The sequence below is a fragment of the Rhinopithecus roxellana genome, chromosome 12 (genome assembly GCF_007565055.1).
Source record: "Rhinopithecus roxellana isolate Shanxi Qingling chromosome 12, ASM756505v1, whole genome shotgun sequence".
NCBI classification, from domain to species: Eukaryota; Metazoa; Chordata; class Mammalia; order Primates; family Cercopithecidae; genus Rhinopithecus; species Rhinopithecus roxellana.
In genome coordinates, this window is record NC_044560.1 from 33,941,384 (window position 1) to 33,962,184 (window position 20,801).

The 20,801-nt window shown below is 36.6% G+C and overlaps 1 protein-coding gene across 1 annotated transcript in view; it reads left to right on the forward strand.

Moving 5' to 3' along the window:
- ERICH3 (glutamate rich 3) overlaps positions 1-20,801 on the forward strand; it is a 114,101-nt gene that overhangs the window by 43,529 nt on the left and 49,771 nt on the right. The window contains exons 8-9 of the mRNA XM_010381098.2: positions 9,726-9,906; positions 19,827-20,013. Coding sequence (XP_010379400.2) covers positions 9,726-9,906; positions 19,827-20,013 — 368 coding nt within the window. The remainder of the gene's footprint in view (positions 1-9,725; positions 9,907-19,826; positions 20,014-20,801) is intronic.

A 20,801-nucleotide genomic window follows, 5' to 3' on the forward strand; every position in this document is an offset into this window, starting at 1 on the left:
CAACTCAACTTACAACAATATTCTTGCTCACAGTCTTATCTACTGTTGGTCTTATCTACTTGCTCACAATCTTATCTACTGTTGGTCAGCTGTAATTCTGGGACCCAGACTGGAGGAACAGCTCAGAATGAAGGAGTCTGGAGTATGTTGGCCTCATGGGCAACAGAACCACAGAATGCTTTTAAGGTTCCACTCAGGAGTGGCACATGTCACTTACACTGGAATGCCATTTGGCAAGCCCTTGACCAAGACTGACCTCAGTGGAGTAGGAAGTATCAGTCTCTAACAGAAAAGGGCGGTAAATATTTACAACAATAGTAGAATCTACCACATCCACTCACTTAATTTTTCACTCTGCATGCTGGCGTTGATTTCCACCTGGCCAGTGAACATGCTCTCCAAAGGTGTGGCTCACACTTAGCAAAAACAGTGACTTACTCCTCATTCTCAAACACTTGGGTGGCAGGATTTGATTTTCTGATGTTAAAATGTAACACTGGGGTACATTCTACCTGTTCATGCTCTTTAAAAAAACAAGTTTAAATGTCTCACAAGCCACAAGAATATATAAAGTCTTATCTATATATACAAGTTCAACAACAATAACCAAGCAAGCACCACGCACTCACTACATCTTCATAATGAACTCTACTATCATATTATGCAGGAGCCCCCTTTTTCCTGCCCCATCATTCTTTTTTTCCAGAGCAACCGCCACACTGACTTCTCTGTGAACTATGTCCCTGCTTTTCTTTAGAGTTCTGTCGCTTATATGCATAAAACTTCAGAAATAAGCTCAAACCTAGCATTGTAATGAAAGGACACGATTTCTGGAAGAAAATAAGCTGAATAGAATCTTTGGGTCACAGTCTGGGTTTGGTTTTTAAACAGTTTTAAAAGCCCCTTTTGGGGAAGTCAGAGTGGTCAGGTCACGAATGTGTCAAGGTATCTGGTGAGGTCCTAGTGTGAGTCAGACACTGGATGTCCAGCCGGAAAATGACCAGGGGAATGGGCTTCTGTAGCTGGGCATGGAGGAGGGAGCAGCAGCTTCTTCATCCCAGGGTCATGACAAGTGAAGCACAAATAAGCATCTGAGCCAGGTTCCCCTGGGATTCTGCATTCAGGTTAGAAGCACAGCATGGTGTCAGCAGGTATGCTGGCTTTGACAGACCTTATCATGTCTGTCTCCTGAGTCACAGGGCTTCAGTCTGACTTACTCTTTTTTTTTTTTTTCCCAAGAAAGAAAACCTTTTTTCTCTCTTTTTGGAATCTCTATTTTGGGAATGTTAGAACTACTAGACTGATGCTCTAAGATTCTTAGCTTTTCTCTCTTACTTTCTATCTCTTTGTCTTTTTGTTCTACTTGCTGAGAGGTTTTTTTCAATTTTATCTTCCACACATTCTACTGAGTTTTTTCTCCTGCCATGTTTCAGTTCTAAGAACTCCTTTTGTGTTCACTGAATGCTACTTTTAAAATGCATCTTATTCTTGATCTGTATGATTTTAACTCCTTGGTATTTGTGGAGACTTGCTTTGTGAGCTAATACATGTTCAGTTTTGGGAAAGAATCATATTCTTTAAATGTTGGAATTAGGGTTCTATAAATGTCCAATAGATAAATGTTAAGTATGTTACTCATATTTTTACATTTGTAGACTTTTTATGTGTTTAATCTCTTAATTCTTGAGTTATAATGAAAATCCATTTTCTGTAATTATGGATTTGTCAATTTGTTTTTGTAATTATGCCAAGTTCTGTTTTGTACATGTTTAGAAAATCTTCTTATATGCTCTCAGACTTAAGATTATTTTAATCTTACTGGTGAGGAGATCCTTTTTGTCATACTACTTTTTGTCTTAAAATCTATTTTGTCTAACAATATTTCTTATTTTCTTTAGATTAGTGTATGTGTGTCTGTGTGTGTGAGTGTGTGTGTACTGTATATGGAGAGTTGACATTTGAATAACATGGGGGTTAGGGGTGTCATTACTCTGCACAGTTGAAAATTTGTGTATAAACTTTGACTCCCCCAAAACTTAACTACTTATAACCTACTGTTGACTGGCAGCCTTACCAATAACATAAATATTCAATTAATACATATTTTGTATGCTCTTTGTATTATATACTGTATTCTTACAAAGTTAAGTTAGAGAAAAGAAAATGTTATTAGGAAAACTGTAAATAAGAGCAATTACCTTTATAGTACTATACTGTATTTATCAATACCATAAGTTATGTCTTCTTTTATAAAATGAATCATCCACCTATGAGCAATCTCAGCTAGAGAATTCAATTCAACCTTTTCTTGTAATGTCATGACTTTGCTTCTTGGAATGCTTCTAGCTTCACCAGTAAAACTTTGTTGAGTCCCATGATGTTATTCAGTGTTTATAGTATTATGCTAAACACAATAAAAGTATGTAAGAACTTTGAGAGACTACTTTTTACTCTGATAGATGATTTACTAAAGAGATGAATTGCTCATGTGGACATGACTAGTGTCACACGGCATCTTAAGTGGATACTTGCAACACTTGAGCTCACTACAATAGCAACAGAAGGTGCCTATGAAATTATTACAGCAGTACAGTATGTACTGCAGTTAATTTTATGCAGTTATGATTTAATACTGCGTCTTTATATTTGTTTACATTTATCTTAATTGTAAATGGCACCATGCATGGTCTGTTAAGTGTATGTGTAAGTTTTGGTAAATCTTAACTTTTTATAATAGATTTGTGTGTATTTTATGGTAGTAAATGATAAAACAGACTAGCATCTACATATATTTTATGCATTTGTAGCATACCTTTTTCTTATTTTTCAAAATATTTCTTGCTATACAGTTTGTCTTCAAGTCTTTCAAATTGTTGTAAATCTCCAAAGAATTTTCCAATATGTTTATTGAAAAAAATCTGCATATATGTGGACATATGGTTCAAATCCGTGTTGTTCAAGGGTCAACTGTGTATATGCACATATGTATGTGTGTGTGTATGCATATGTGTATATATATTCCTTTCACTCTTAGTCTTTTGGTGTCTTTAGTTTTAAACTTTAGGCTTTAAATATGTTTATGTAGCATAGGTGTGGATTGTGTTTGATTCAATCTGAGAATCTCTGTTCTATTAATAAATGAGTTTAGTCCAAGTGTATTTATTTTCTTTAGGATATATTTAGCCTTATTTCTACCATCTTAGTTTTTTTTTTTTAATTTACCATGACGTTTCTTTGTAGAATTTTATGCTATTAATTGCCTCCTCCTAAAACCTCTCCTCTCTTGCCTTCCACGGCATTTTGTTTTCATGCTTCCTCGCTGTCTCCTTTTACCTCTTGTCCTACTCCTTTGTGATTTCTTTTCATCTTCACCCATAAATCTACCCATCCCTATAGGCTTCAGCCTTTACACTTGTTTTGCTATTCAGGATGTAGTCATCTTCACACATGATTTCATGCTAGATATCTGTTGGAGTTGACTCTAGCCCTGATTCTTAGGCATAGAGTAAAATTGACTCACTGGGGAGAGTCACACACTTTTACATTAATACTTGAGTTTAGTTTATTTAGATATAGAAAAGATTCATTTAAGGGAAGATGGCTGTTGTGACTAATTTACACATAAATTCATCTTTCATTTTACGGCTACCATCCACCAAAGAATCTTTTAAAGGCTCTTAAAAAAAGAAAGAAAGAGTAAAAAGCAATGAAATGTGGCTTGCTGGTAGCCACCACCTGTTTCTCTATGAATGGTAGAACAACATGGTTTCTGGCTTCTGTGATTCATGTCTCTGGGGATGATCAGTAGAGCCAAATGACAAGGTGTGTTAAGACCCACAGTCCAGCAAGTTGTCTCTGGACTCTGTTGCTTTGTCCTGTTTTGTTCTAGCACCTTCAGAACTTTATACTACGTTTACAGAATCCATGAGACTAGTTACATTTTGCACTAAGGTTTACCTCACTACCTCCAGATTTTTGTGTTCCCATTCAGATCGAGGTAGTCTAACTTTACCAGTCACCTACTCTACACAGCAGCCTGCTAAAATGTGGATAGTTTCATATATAATTTTTATAAAAGTGAAAGTACAGGCTTCCAAATAAGAACCTACTTAATGGTTATGTTTATCTATTTTAAAAACCAATAACAAAGTTTGCTTTTATTTTTTATACATTTTTTGAAAGAGAGGGCAAAAAGTTTATGATACTAGTTTGGGACTTTTCCATGAAAGCCCCCTATCTGCCTCCTAGGTACCAAATGAGCCCTGTGCGATTACAGATGCCCAATTGATAGGTCCTACTGCTCCTCAAATTCAACATGGTTACAACTTAAGCCAGTTTCTCCATTCAGTTGCCTTATTTCTCTTAAAGCACAAACTTTTGTCCTGTAATTTGGCCTCAAAATCTATTATTTCTTCTTCCTTGTGCATTGCATATCCAGCTAGTTGCTAAGTTCTCTAGATCAGAGATGCCCAATGGAAATAGAAGGCAAGCCACATATGCAATTCTAAAATTTTCTAATAGTCAATTTAAAAAGATAAAGAGAAACAAGAAATAAATTTTAAGATTTTAATTATTTTATTTAATCAAGTATATCTAAAATATTTCCACATGTAATCAATATGAAAAATTTTAATTCAGTATGATATGTTATCTTATACTATGTGTTTGATATTCAATGAATATTTTATACTTACAGCAAATGAGCTACCTTTCAAATGCCCAGCATCCAAATGGGGGAAATGACTGCTGTCCTGGATGGCACAGCTCTAGATGCCACCTGAACAGTGGCTCATGTCTCTGATAATCCTTTTTCATACTTACTGCTACATCTCTAGTTCAGGGGCTTGCTAACTAATCTCTTAATGGAACTATTGCAGTCATTTATGTACTCGTCCTGCCTCTAAATGACAACATAGCTCAGTCCAGTTTTTATTGATAATGGCAAATGATATACTAGGTCCTGAGGTTACCAAGATGAGTAAGACTAAACTCCTTCTCTCAGAAAGATTGCAGTCTAGCAAGAGAGACACACATATATACCATGATATATTGTGATGAGTACTATAATTATGATATAAATAAAGCACAGTAGAAACACAGAGGAAAGAAATATTAGTTCTGACTGAGAAGATTAGAGAATGCCTCATAGAGAAGGTGGCATTTGAAATGGACTTTGAATGATCAGTAGGAAGTTAGCAGATAGAACCAGGGAACTGAGATTGAAAGGCAGGAAGGGAAAAAAAGAATGAGCAAAATTCATCTCGTTTTTATTAGATTCCACATAATGGTGCTAAATTAAACTTTCTGGAAAAACTCAATATGCTCCTCTGCTGCTTGAAACCTTCACTAGTTGACCCTTTCTTAATGAAAGTAGGTATATCGTTCTGTATGGCTATTTTAAAATGTGGTTTTTAAAAATTATTCAAGTTTGTTGAGACTTACAGATTAAGAGACAATTGCCATCAAAAAGATAGATTGTTACTCACAGTTCCCAAGAGGAGGGGACACACCACGTGCATTGGTCAGGGATCCATCCAGAAGAATGTTTGCCAATCTGGGCATTGGAGTCCAGCTAAATTAATAAGCAAAATTAACCATCACAAGGCCAGGTGCAGTGGCTCACATCTGTAACCCTAGTGACTTGAAAGGCTGAGGCAAGAAGATCGCTTGAGGTCAGGAGTTTGATACCAGACTGGCCAACATAGCAAGACCCCATCTCTAACACCTGTAATCCTAGCTACTCAGGAGGCTGAGGCAGGAGGTTGGCTTGGGCCCAGGAGTTTAAGACTATAGTGATTGTACCACTATGATTGCACCACTGCACTCCAGCCCAGGCAACATAGCGAGACCCCATCTTCAATAATATTAATAATAACCCTTACACTACACCATGCAGAGCCACACAAGGAAGCACCAGAGTAGATTAGGAAGCAGAGGGAGTGGGGAAGGAAATGTGAGCAGGAACCCTTATTATGATTTCCGTGGGAAGGAATAGGTGAGGTAGATCCTGAAAAATCTAGAGCTCTGATGCCTCTGTAAGGACTGAGGTGTTTCTGGGCATGTTAGGAATAAGCATGAGGTAAGGTTTACACAGTAGTAAGAAAAATGGCCCAGAAGAAAATGAAAAGAGAAACCACACTAAAAGCAAAGTGGGAGGTAAAACTAGCGAGAAAGAGAAGAGAAAGAGAAGAACATATGTAATGCAGTGCTGTGAGGTTTTCATACAACCAGCTGCTCCCTAAGTCTTTGGTATATGAACACTCTTCCTCTGGCTTGTGTCAGATTTTCTCTGTCTAAGGCCAACCAGCATCAACATGGGCATTGCCACTCTTTATGTTCAGGCTGGTTTTGTATCAATCTTTATTAAGGAATAGTCACCAAAGTTGGTGTTTGGTTTAACAAGACACTGTGAGTCAGTTTTCTTGTTCTGGTAACTATTGAGTTCCTATAAACGTACCAAGTTTCCTATTTAGGGTGGAACCCACCTACTGTAGCTTTATCAGAATATGGAAAGGACAGAATATGGAATGTCTAATTGTTCCATGTCTGTGTCCAGTTGGATCGATGTTAATTCGGTCCTTACTAAGCGTCAGCACTGGCAAGTTACTGGGGGCATGAAATCGGTAGGACGTCATCCTTATCTACTGAGAAAGAGATAATACAAGGAAATAGTTCCAATATCATGTGACTATACAATTATAGAGGTCTGGAGATTAAAAGTAATTGACAGTCTTTGGGCCACTACAATCTGTTCAGTTGCCAGACATTTAAATGTAGCATGAAAAATTGCAATCACTGGAAGATAGTAGGTGTTAGAAAATATAACACACATTATGTTGTCTGGGGAATGCTGGAACTTATCCCATGGATAATGGGAATCACTGGAGGGCTTTAAGCAGGAGAGTCACATGATCTATTTAATAACAATAGATCCTTCTGATTTCCAACAGGAGGGAGATTTTGAGGGATATCAGACTAGAAGTGGGTAGACTAATTCATAGGGTGACCATATGTCTCAGTTTTCCTGGAAGAGTTCAAAATTCTGTCCTTTTCTCCCCATTTCCTAATTATTAATAACACTTCTTTCCCTGTGTGTCTAAGTTTGGATGATAAATTTCATGGTCACCCTACTTGGTGTCCAGAATTCACCAGGGCTTTGTGAAGCAGATGGAGAGGAGTTACTGCCCAACACTATGAACAAGAACAGGCCCTTTTGACACCTATACTGTTTGCGTGGGCATAGATAAAAGAGATTTCAGTGAAAACTTAGTATATCAATTGAATGCTAAATGTTGCAAATATATAATGGCTGGTGGGTGAACCACTCAATGGACTTGCTGTTTGTTTATCAGCTCAGTTGTACTTGCCTGAGAAATCTGAAAAGAAATGAGAAGGAAAGTCATAAGCAACTGGTGAAGGAAGTCAGAAAGATGAGCTTTAGTTATGCAGGGGCATGAGGCCTTGCTCCTGTTCTTCAAACGAAACCGAATTTTCGTGAAAGGTTTTGATACTTACTTGAGGATAGCAGAAAGGGCCAAGAAACCTTTTCAAGTTTCATCTGTCTCTGGTCATTATATCTTTGCAAGATGGTAAGTATAGAGGCAATTCAGTTAATTGAAAGAAACTACTGTTTGTTTCCTAGTGCATATATTGAATCACAAGCTGTCACTTGGGCCTTCTGTTAGAACTCAGAAAAATTTACTTGGTGGTAGTAATTAGGGGATACTTTTAAAAAAGAGAATGAAATAATGAGACCCAAGAGAAAAGAGATGTTACTATCATAAATAAGCTTTAGTGGAAAGAAATATGAATAAGAGGAAATGAAAAGGATAAAGGTCTGCCTTTTCCTGTACTTTTCTCTTTAAAAGTTTTTCCTTTCAGTTTCTCATTTCCTACATAGGACACAGGTCTTTCCCTGACTCTAATCCCACTATTACCTTGTATTTATTTAGTGCTTATCTCCTACAAACTCACAGGGCTACTTCTAAATCCATGCTGCTTCAGAAAGTATTGCTTAACAAAAGGGGGATGCTTTTATTTAATCAGTCACTTCATTAAGGTGCTAGGCACAGCTTGGAGCTGGATTTGCCTGAGGTCTGCTGATTGTGCAGTGGGCTGCGCACAGGTTTGTCACAGCTCCACAGTTGCCCAGGCAAGAGGAAACATGGGATTATGATTGTCCAAGTAGGAGCCAGACCTGCCATCATCCCTTTGTTTCAACTGTGATTCAGGGAGATGTTTCTAATCTGCAAGAAATTATCCAGTTTGCTGATTTACTTTCATGGCTCTTGATGCCCCTGTAATATGTCTGTTGATTATCTCTTTATTTGAAAGCTCTTCCTTCCAACAGGCAAGAAAATTTGCTTGAATTTTTGAATCTTGGACTTTCTCCCTCATTTATACTTTCAGACGGTTGCTAGCAGAATTTCATTCCATCAGATTTCTTTCCTCTGGTTTTTACTTCAGAGAAATAGAATGAAATGGAAAAAATATATATCTGAAGTGGAAGAGGATGAGTTTAGGGATGGAAATATTTTAGTAGTTCCTTCAAAAATGTTTGTTGCAACTTTGTTATTCTTTAGAAAATGTATGCTTCTCATGCATCTATAATTTGATGGAATCAACTCAAATTACTGCCTTGGATCCACTTAAAGTTGGTCTCTGCACATTTTTTGTCTAGCTTAAAATTGATTTTTAGAAAAGTGAAGTAGATGAGAAGGAAAGGCTGGCCTGTGTACAATTCTAGAGGGCTACAATTTTCTTACTAGGCCCCCTTAAAGTCTTTCAACCCTCTCAGCCTTTCTTATTTCTCTGCCTCTTCCTCCTTTCCTTTTTTCTGCTTCTCCTTCTTCCTCTTCCTCATAGAGGTTAGGCAAACAGTGTGCCCATTCACTATTATGAAAATATTTCAAACAATTAATTAGGAGTCAATGCCTAGGATATTGATTTTCTGGCATACACATTTGCTACATATTTTATAAATAATTTAAATTGAGCAATGCCACAGGATATCAAATAAGTTTATGCAGTAATTTTAGAGACTTTGTTGGGTGGATTGTTTTGATACTATAAACAATATTGATATTGGGTTGTCAATCAACTGAATGCCCCTGTGAAACTGGATAGTCCCAAGCACAAATTATTGATGACCCCTGATCTTCAGAATGACCGTAGAAGAAATCACACATGTGCCTCTCCCTCTCAGATGGAATAAGCCCAGGGAAGGATATGTTGTCAGTGCTCAGTTATAAAGATAAAGCAGCCAATTACAAAAACTATTGCTAAATCTCTAAGTCAGTACAAATTGGAACAAAATAATGTTACTAATATTTATTTGTTCATTTGTTTGGATTTTTATTGGAGAACCAGCTAAAAGAGCCAAAAGTTTCTTCTTGGTGTCTTTGAAATTTTTACTATATATAACAAACACAACCCCACACACCTCCGCACATACTTGCACTTAAAGTAAAAAATGACAAACTCTATCCAAATCCCCAGTATTTACATTAAAAATACAAAGCCAAAACGTATATGTTATAGTTATTTAGGAGGATTTATTTTGCAATGGGTTTGACTTTTTGTGCATTTGTAAATTGACACTTTATTTAGATTTTGTTGGTAGGTACTTAAAAATAACCTTCTTTATTCTTCGTATTACGATGTCAGGTAAGAACTCTGATTAGAACGTAATTTGTTAATAAGCCTCATTTTTTTGTTTATTTCAGGATTCAAGAAGGATTCATAAAACATCCTTGCATAGTAATGCAGCTATTACAATGATCTATTTGGGGAAAAATGTGCACCTATCTTCTGATAATCCTGACTTCCGGGATGAAATTAAAGTTTATCAACAGCACTGTGGTGGGGAAAACCTTTGTGTCTACAAAGGCAAACTACTTGAAAAAGGTACACATAAAATGTGAATGTTTTTTAATTGCTTGGAGTTGATGCTATAGATAAGCTGCTGTTGATATAATATCAAAATGACTTCAATCACTTTATGAAATTATGCATATCCAGGGACTTATAAACCAGCTGCCTAAAAGTAAATCTAGATTTACTGCTCTATGATTGAAACTGAAGCAGCAATTACTCTCGCAGATTGTGGAAGAAAGGATTTGGAGTGATTTAACCTGGTAACAGATTAATTTTGGGATGGAGATATATGATCATTAAAATGTTGCACGAATAAGCTGTCCCCCAAATTACAAGTTAACTATTTGGCTTGCCATAGTGAATTATACCATACATTATTCTAAGAGAAAAATACCAGATTGGCAATTTGTTCTTTAGAAGTATGTTGAGATAAAATCACAAATCCAATAAACTGCAGGGTGAGTCACACCTAAATAACTTGGTGGAGAATTTGGCTAAATAGCTTTTCAGTACATTTTTGCTTTCATTTGATCATAAATCCACATTTGTCAGCATAGGATAATTTTATATGCAACATAAGTTTTCACAAATTATACTGTAATGGTTTTTCTTCAATATTTAGTTCAAGGGAGCAGCAGTGAAAAGAAATAGTGTTTACAGGGTTATATTGTTGCTTCCTTGCTTAAGAAACTGGGTCCAAAAAGTAATAGCATTTTTACCAATTAAAAGAAATATTTATATTTGGATAATCTTGGTAGGAGTTAAGGGGAGAATTGGGGGCAAACATGGAATTTTTACTTTTAATTTTTCTAATTTCCCTCATTAATTGAAGACAGTGACTATTACGTAACATAAAATTCATGTCCTTAAAGAGAGACTATAAATTCATATTGAGGAATTACATATGGAAAACTTTCCATCACAAAAATGGTAAACACTTAAATGATAGTTTTAACTTAAAGTGAAACATAATATGATGCTCAATGATGTTAGAAACAGTTTTTTTTTTCCATTTTAATTTTATATATTTGGTAGGAATGCAATTTACCTTGTTTATTTTGCTGTAGCATTCCAGAGTTCATTCCTTTCATTTTGTAGATGAGGAAAATGAGATGATTCCAGAGGTGGAGTGGCTCCCCAAGGTAACACCCTGACCAGAGTTGAGAGCAAATCCCGAGCCCCTGGCTAGGTGCAAGGCCCTTGATCAGTTCCAGGCAGCCCCAGTGAGCTATTCTGAGTAGCACGGAGTTTCCTACATTTTCATGATATGAGTGGTATGAAATCCCTAATGATAGTAGCATAGATACATACACATTTTTTTTCAAAGTATAACTTTCAGCTGTTAATTTAGGAGAATGCTGAAATTAGCTGTAAAGTCGGAATTAACATGATGAAAAACTGTCCTGGACTTTATATCACACTTTATTCAACAAAATGCATATATAACATCTATTTGCTGGAAAATGTGGTAGATACAAATTAAAAAAGAATGCGGCTTAGCTAAATGATTCTCTGGTAGATGATGTACACTCTGTGATGAGAGTGAAAAACCAAAGGTTCTGGGAGAAAGGGTGTTACTTCGCTCAGTGTTATTTTGCATACATATTGATGCTGGGACATTTTGTTATGGCATTGGACAGTCTTGAATAATAGGATGGAATGGGGACTTAAATAATTGAATCCTGTCCATGCAATAATTTTGTCTCAGCTTGCCCTTGATTGCCAGGAAAGTAATTGTTCAAAATTGAAAAGTTGGGTGGCTCAGAGTTGACTTGTGGTTCAGCAATCTTAGCAATTTAGCTGGACTGAAAAGAATCTGCCCTTTCTACAAATCAAAGCTGTGCATGATTCAGTAAAATGTGAATAGGGTTTTAAAAGATTTCCATTAACAAAAGTTAGAGAGGGAGCATTTAACATTGTGCTTGGAACAGTAAACTCATTAAAATTTGACTTTTGTTAATTCATCTTGCCTTTTTATTTGAAGTATCAATAAAATTAATTATTTAGAAACATGGCAAGTGCGTCCTTTATTCCCAAGTAATTCATGATGTCTTGAGATTTGATTTTAGACTTCAATCCACAAGCTGATTGTTTATTGTATACACCTATGAAGTTACTGAGTATTTTCTGCTACTTGTAGAGTATAGTTTCTTCACAGGCATTTTTATTTGCCATGTTTATCTTTTCAGACAACACAAACTATGGCTTCTTGGGTTCATTTTAAGTGCGAAAAAAACTAACATTTTTTTTTCTGGCTTTCTTGGAATCCCTTCTTTTTCTGCCCCATTTTCTTGTATTTCCATAAACGGATCCTGTTGCATCTATCTGTGCATTCCTCATTATGCTCTGGCAAACACAGCTGCTTCACTATCCCATCCACACTTTTATTTTGCCTTTGCTTGTGTTATTTCCTTTGTCTATAATACTTTCTCTTTTCTCCTTTTCAAATTCAAATCTTACCCATCTTTTAGGACTCAGATTAAGGCTATGCAGCTTTCTCACCGACTTCTCTTTTTTATCCCAATAGCTTTCAGTCAGCACTCAAAACTGAAGCAGTTCTTTGTGCTTTGACTTACATTAACTGTTTTTAATTTTTTCTTTTTTGAGAGACAGTGTCTCCCTCTCTCTCACCCAGACTAGAGTGCAGTGGCACAATCATAGCTCACTATAGCCTTGAACTCCTGGGGTAAAATGATCTTCCTATATCAGCCATGTCCAGCTAATTTTTAAATTGTTTTTTATAGAGATAGGGTCTTGCTATGTTGCCCAGTCTGGTCTCAAACTCCTGGACTCCAGCAATCCCCCTGCCTTGGCCTCACAAAGCATTGGGATTACAGGCTTTGGCCACCACACTCAGCCCTGTTTCTTATTTTCCTTTTTTGATTGACTTTTTCTTTCAGTTTTAAAGAATAGCTTTATTGAAGTGTAAATTAAATACCATAAAATGTATTCATTATAAGTGTATAATTCAATTTCTTTTTGGAATTATACAGAGTTGTGCAGCCATTATCACAAACCAGGTGTGGGACATCTCCAGCACTTCAGGACGTTCCCTTGTTCTCTTTGACAGTTGGTCCCTGTCTCAGAGCCAGCCACAGGAAGACACTGATCTGCTTTCTGACTGCACAGATTTTCTTTTCTGGACATTTCCTATAAACACAATCATACCATGGGTAGTATTTTGTCTTTTTGCTCTCACTTAGCATAATGCTTTTGAGAGTCATGCATATTTGTAGTATCAGTAGTGGCTCTCTCTTTGTATTGCTGAGTATATTCTATTACATGGATATACCATATTTTAAAAAATTTATTCCCCAGTTAGAGGACATTTGTACTGATACTAATTTGGGACTATGAAAATAAACACACAAGTTTTTGTGTAGATACATGTTGCTCTTGATTAGATTCCTGGCTGTGGTTTTGATTGCTTTTATTTCTAAGTGTAGGTCACATTTTCCCGTTTTCAAAAACATGTCTTTGGATTGCTTGTTAAAAACTCCATATTTAGGTGGTATATATATTTTTTAATTTTTGTATTATTTTTATTTTATTTATTTTCTTAATTTTTTATTATACTTTAAGTTCTAGGGTACATGTGCACAACGTGCAGGTTTGTCACATATGTATACATGTGCCATGCTGGTGTGCTGCACCCATCAACTCGTCATTTACATTAGGTATATCTCCTAATGCTATTCCTCCCTCCTCCGCCCTCCCCACAATAGGCCCTGGTGTGTGATGTTCCCCTTCCTGTGTCCAAGTGATCTCATTGTTCAGTTCCCACCTATGAGTGAGAACATGCAGTGTTTGGTTTTCTGTTCTTGCGATAGTTTGCTGAGAATGATGGTTTCCAGCTGCATCCATGTCCCTACAAAGGACACAAACTCATCCTTTTTTATGGCTGCATAGTATTCCGTGGTGTATATATGCCACATTTTCTTAATCCAGTCTGTCACTGATGGACATTTGGGTTGATTCCAAGTCTTTGCTATTGTGAATAGTGCTGCAATAAACATACGTGTGCATGTGTCTTTATAGCAGCATGATTTATAATCCTTTGGGTATATCCCCAGTAATGGGATGGCTGGGTCAAATGGTATTTCTAGTTCTAGATACTTGAGGAATTGCCACACTGTTTTCCACAATGGTTGAACTAGTTTACAGTCCCACCAACAGTGTAAAAGTGTTCCTATTTCTCCACATCCTCTCCAGCACCTGTTGTTTCCTGAATTTTTAATGATTGCCATTCTCACTGGTGTGAGATGGTATCTCATTGTGGTTTTGATTTGCATTTCTCTGATGACCAGTGATGATGAGCATGTTTTCATGTGTCTGTTGGCTGCATAGATGTCTTCTTTTGAGAAGTGTCTGTTCCTATTCTTTGCCCACTTTTTGATGGGGTTGATTTTTTCTTATAAATTTGTTTAAATTCTTTGTAGATTCTGGATGTTAGCCCTTTGTCAGATGGGTAGATTGCAAAAATTTTCTCCCATTCTGTAGGTTGCCTGTTCACTCTGATGGCAGTTTCTTTTGCTGTGCAGAAGCTCTTTAGTTTAATTAGATCCCATTTGTCAATTCTGGCTTTTGTTGCCATTGCTTTTGGTGTTTTAGTCATGAAGTCCTTGCCCATACCTATGTCCTGAATGGTATTGCCTAGGTTTTCTTCTAGGGTTTTTATGATTTTAGGTCTAACATTTAAGTCTTTAATTCATCTTGAAATAACTTTTGCATAAGATGTAAGGAAGGGATCCAGTTTCAGCTTTCTACATATGGCTAGCCAGTTTTCCCAGCACCATTTATTAAATAGGAAATCCTTTTCCCATTTGTTGTTTTTGTTAGGTTTGTCAAAGATCAGATGGTTGTAGATGTGTGGTATTGTTTCGGAGGGCTCTGTTCTGTTCCATTGGTCTATATCTCTGTTTTGGTACCAGTACTATGCTGTTTTGGTTACTGTAGCCTTGTAGTATAGTTTGAAGTCAGGTAGCATGATGCCTCCAGCTTTGTTCTTTTGGCTTAGGATTGTCTTGGCAATGTGGGCTCTTTTTTGGTTCCATATGAACTTTAAAGTAGATTTTTCTAAATCTGTGAAGAAAGTCACTGGTAGCTTGATGAGGATGGCACTGAATCTATAAATTACCTTGGGCAGTATGGCCATTTTCACGATATTGATTCTTCCTATCCATGAACATGGTATGTTCTTCCATTTGTTTGTATCCTCTTTTATTTCGTTGAGCAGTGATTTGTAGCTCTCCTTGAAGAGGTCTTTCACATACCTTGTAAGTTGGATTCCTAGGTATTTTATTCTCTTTGAAGCTATTGTGAATGGAAGTTCACTCATGATTTGGCTCTCTGTCTGTTATTGGTATATAGGAATGCTTATGATTTTTGCACATTGATTTTGTATCCTGAGACTTTGCTGAAGTTGCTTATCAGCTTAAGGAGATTTTGGGCTGAGACGATGGGATTTTCTAAATATACAGTCATGTCATCTGCAAACAAGGACAATTTGACTTCCTCTTTTCCTAGTTGAATACCCTTTATTTCTTTCTCCTGCCTGATTGCCCTGGCCAGAACTTCCAACACTATATTGAATAGGAGTGGTGAGAGAGGGCATCCCTATCCTGTGTCAGTTTTCAGAGGGCATGCTTCCAGTTTTTGCCCACACTTTTGGTATTTTAGACATGAAGTCCTTGCCCTTGCCTGTGTCCTGAATGGTATTGCCTATGTTTTCTTCTAGGGTTTTTATGGTTTTAGGTCTAACATTTTAGGCAGTATATTAAAGCTCCTGTGAATTCTGGATTCTGACTTTTCCTCTCAGAGGTTATTATTCTTTCTCTTTTTTCCTTCTTTTTTTTTTGTTCAATTTTTGTTTTTATTTTTATTTTTTGGTTTTGTTTTGTTTTTTTTTTTTAGCAAGTTACCAAAATTAAATCTGTGAAATTTTGCCTTTGTCATTCTGGTGCAGAGCCAGCCATGTTTTGCTCAGATTAAAAAATATTATCTTGCTATTTTTTAGTCTGGACTCTTGGGGTAGTCTCTGTGTTTTATAGCTCAGGGCTAAAGTCTCCAAAAGTATATCTGAAAACATCAAGAATTCATTGTCTCATGGGTTTCTATGCCAAAAGTCAAAAATGAAGGTGTTGGCAGGGATACACTCCTTGAAAAACCCCAAGGAAGCATTCTTCTTAACTCTGTCAACTGGCTTTCCTCACCCTGTGGTTCCAACACTTCAATCTTTGCCTCTGTGTTCACATGGTATTCTTGTATGTCTGTGTGTGTCCTCACCTTTTTTTATAAGGACATCAATCATTGAATTAAGGGCCAAAGTTAAATCCAGGATGATCTCATCTCGATCCTTCACTAATTATATCTTTAAAGACCCTATGTCCAAACAAGGTCACATTCTGAGGTTCTGGGTGGTCATGAATTTTTGGAGCACACAATTCAGCTGACTATAGTGGGTTCAGGGGTACATCTAAACTTTGGGCAATTTTCAAGTCTGTTCCAACTTTTATTTTCCACCAGGTTCTCTTGTGTTTCTTCTATGCCTAAGGGAAAGCTACTGGTAGACTAGAAATATATGAAAAGGTTGAGCCCTCTCTGATCCATGCCACTTCCAGTTAGCCAGGGATATATAGGGAGCGTATCAAATGCTTCTATGACTGCCTTATTGCTTCTGTCTTCCTTTTATATTTTGACTTGTCCACTGGCCTGTTGCTTGCCCTTAGTAGAACTATAGTCATGGCTGGGTTTAAGTGGCTCATGCCTGTAACCCCAGCACTTTGGGAGGCCAAGGCAGGCAGACCACCTAAGGTCAGACGTTTGAGACCAGTCTGGCCAGCATGGCAAAACCCTGTCTCTACTAAAAATACAAATATATATATATATAGCTGGGCATGGTGGTATGCACCTGTAATCCCAGCTACTCAGGAGGCTGAGGCACGAGAATAGCTTGAACCCAGGAGGCAGAGGTTGCAGTGAGCTGAGATTGTATCACTGCACTACTCCAGCCTGGGCTACAGAACAAGAATTCTTCTCAAAAAAACAAAAACCAAACCAAACCAAACAACAAACCAAAGAAACAAACAAAAAAACCCCAAAACTACAGTCACAGGCCCATGGGACCTCTGACCTTCTCTATTAGCTTGCCTCTGAGATTCCTGCTTATTCCTGGTCATGCCATGGGCCAAGGGCTTTTCTTGCTCTCCAATCAAGTCAGCCCCCACTGACAGTGAAGCTGGCTGGTTATTTGTGGCCTGGCCTACCCTACTAGAACTGCTGTGATAAGGTAGTAGTTAGATGTTGGGGATGAGAGTAGCCCAGGAAAAAATGCATGGATTCCCATTACCTAAATTTCAGTAATTTTTCATAAATGCATGCTTCTCACTTTGTTTTAAGCCTTTGGTTCATCTTCATAGATAAAATTTTAAGGAAAAGAGGATTTGGTGACTGCAATCCAGATTTAATTGTTTATTGATATCTTTTTCAGTGAGGAGACCACATTTGATATTTTTCTCTATTTTTGTTTCTCTTTAGTACCTAAAACAGAGCTACCAACTGTCAGTGAACAATAAATAATCAACTGTACAAATATTATAATTATAATCATATATAATGCTTTCTAATATTTTGCATTCTAAAATCTTTAAGATTGTGTGGTGGATAGATGAGTGCATTCTACCCACCCCCATCTCTATTTTATGGGTGAGAATTCTGAAAGGCAACAAAGTTAAATGACCCACCAAGATATGCTAACCTGTGCCATGGACCAAAACCTTCTAATTTCTATATTATATTCTTTCCACTGCTCCATGAAGAAATCATCAAGTCAGGATGGGGAGGTGTCACTGTATTTAAAATACAAAAATAAGTAACAAAGGAGTAAAGGCAAAGGGTGTCAATTCTTGTTCTAGAGGTCTGAAAAACAATGAAAAAACAAAATGGAGTAGGATCTGGGTATGCTCTCCAGCTACATGAGTATCAGATGGAAGGGCAGTCACTTTTAGGGGCTGATTTCCTGAGCCCATTCTCAACATTTTCTTAACTGCACTCTCTTCCTGAACTGGGAACTCAGGACGTTGTGGGGTATGACACTGCAGCAGAATGGTTTATATTACATGAGTGTAGAATCAAGCTTCTATAACAAAAACAATCAAACTCGCTTTCAATACCTGAGGAATCCATTCATCATTAAGACAGAAGGATTTTTAAAGATATTATATCCTAGTTTTCCCAGACTCTAAACTTTTTCAACTTTCTCTTTCCAAGTTTGTTTAATTTTACATCAGAAATACTAAGGTATAAATGACTGAATTACCTTTTTAATATGTCTGTTCTTTAGAATGAGTTGCATCTAATGTAAAGTTTTTTTTTTTTTTTTTTTTTTTTTTTTAAGGGAAAAATGTGGTATACACAGTGGTTCTAAGTAACTTAAAAATAGATTAAAATAATAATTCACTCATTATTTTGGGGGAGGCTTCTATGCCATTGTCCTGGGACTTGGAGAAAAAAGATGCATCAACTTCAGCTCTTATGGATTTCACAAACATGTAAAGCAGCAAACATCTAGATTAGGGTTCTTGGAAGCCAGTCCCTAGACCAATAGCATCAGCATCACCTGGAAACTTGTTAGAAATGCAAATTTTTGGTTCTTACCACAGACTTGATGTATCAGACACAGAGGTAAAGCCCAGCAATCTGTATTTCAATAAGCCCTCTAGGTGATGCTGATACACCATTAACGTTTGAAAACCGCTGGTATAGCTACATCTTAATCTATTGTAGTAAGTGCAACAATAGGAAATGTGTACATAGTAGAGAGGTGAAAATTGTTGACTTTATTATTGGCAGATGTGGAAGGGTCCAGAGAGGCTCTTTTTTCTTTTTCTTTTTTAGGAAGTGACATAAGAAATATTCATGAGGCACAGGATTTTGAGTCACTCTGTAGAGAATAAGGTTTCCCAGACTTAGGGTTTAGGATATCTGTGGGGATAACGGGGCAGGGCGGGGGCTTTGCAAAGAGCATTATAAAGACTTGGAATGATTAAAAACTATTAACTGTAGGCAGTGGTTCTAAATTTATTGGTGGAACTTTTGGGTAGGTGGGGAAAACAAAGTGTTCTCAAATCCAAACAGATTTAAGTATAGCTTGGAGATGAAATAACTGCTTTATTCATGTTTGTATTCAAATATTTAAAGTCACAGCTAAAAACAAAAGCATTTTAAAATGCATTAATGAGCTCACAGTTGGCTTCTCTTATTAACTGCTTTATTAATAAATGGCATAGCAAGATAGAGGCATGGAATATACAGAGATGTTTGGATTCAAACTCTAACTCTCCAACTCACTGTAAGATCTTGAGTAAGTTATTGAACTCTTCTAAGCCTTAATTTCTTGACCTAGAATCTAGTGATAGGAAAATTCCTACTTCAAGTGATTGAAAAATAACAAGATAATAAGGCATGATGCCTGGCCATATTATGTGCTCATATAACTTTAGGTATTATTATTTTATTACAAATCAAAGAGATTTTTTTAAAAACTTGGAGTATTTATTACAAAGAAAAGTAATCAAATGCAATTTTATCATTAAAAATTGCCCTCAAATTAAAAGATGATCTAGATCAAGCTTGTCCAATCCATGGCCTATGGGCCGCAGATGGCTTTGAATGTGACCCTACACAAATTCGAAAACTTTCTTAAAACTTTATGAGATTTATGCAAGAACATTTTTTTTTTTTTTTTTGCTCATCAGCTATTGTTTGTGTTAGTGTATTTTATATGTGGCCCAAGACAATTCTTCTTCTTCCAATGTGGACCAGGGAAGCCAAAAGATTAGACACCCCGATCTAGATCATAATATTGTATTTATCTAATAGAAAAACATGATTTAACAGGTATTAGTCCAAAGTCAGCCGCTTTCACTAATGTATTTCTATTTTAATTACAGAGACCTTTCAGTTTATTTCCAAAAGGCATCATGGTTTCCCCTTCAGTCTCACCTTCTTCCTGAATGGGATGCAGGTGAACAGATTAAGCTCCTGTTGTGAATACAAGCATCGAAAAGGTTCCAGGCTTGGAGGCAAACGAGGCTACTTTGGGTTTGTGTGTGTTGAAAGATCATCTCCTTGCTACAAGTATGGAAACAAATGTCCTTTGGTAGAGGGCAAGTTTTGCTACATTTTTCTTTGAATGCTTTTACTAATGCATTTCTCTTCACAATTGTTAAAAAAATTCAGTATAGATGAGCCTGAAATATCTAAGTTCAGGGTTATTTATTGTAACATGGTGTGCTGAATTTGAAATGTTAAGATGGAAATCAGACTTACAGAGGTGTTATATGATGAAGATAAAAGCTAGTGCATTTTAAATTATTTCACTTTCTATCTCTCCTTTCTTCTCACTTTAAGAACTGTTTCTGAAGGGAAGGAGAGAGATTTTTTGTTCACTTGTTGTATTTGTTTGTTTGTCTGTTTTTCCTCATTCATCTTAGTAACTGGTTTTAGGCTGAGCCTTAAAGTGTGTGCCAAGCATCTGACTTACATGACTGGACATTTTCAGTTATGCCTATTAGAGGTTAGGTTTGCCTGCATTACTGTCTGACCCAGTTTTCATTATCTCTTTTAGTTTCAATCTTGGGCCTAACAAAATGCATGATAAAAGGTCAGTTTTGACTGTTATCAACTTTCATATTGAACATTCTGTTTGAAATCAGGAGTGTTGCTTGTGGGCTTTTATATTTTCTAAAAGTATTGGCTAGATGCCAAGCTAGAACACAAGAGTGAATCAACTAAAGTACTTGTCTCCATGGAACTTATTCTAATGGAGGAAAAGCTAATAACATACCAATAAAGAAATTAATATATGTGAGATGGTCAGCATGATGAACACAAAACAGGGTAAGGGAGATATATGGAGTGAAGGG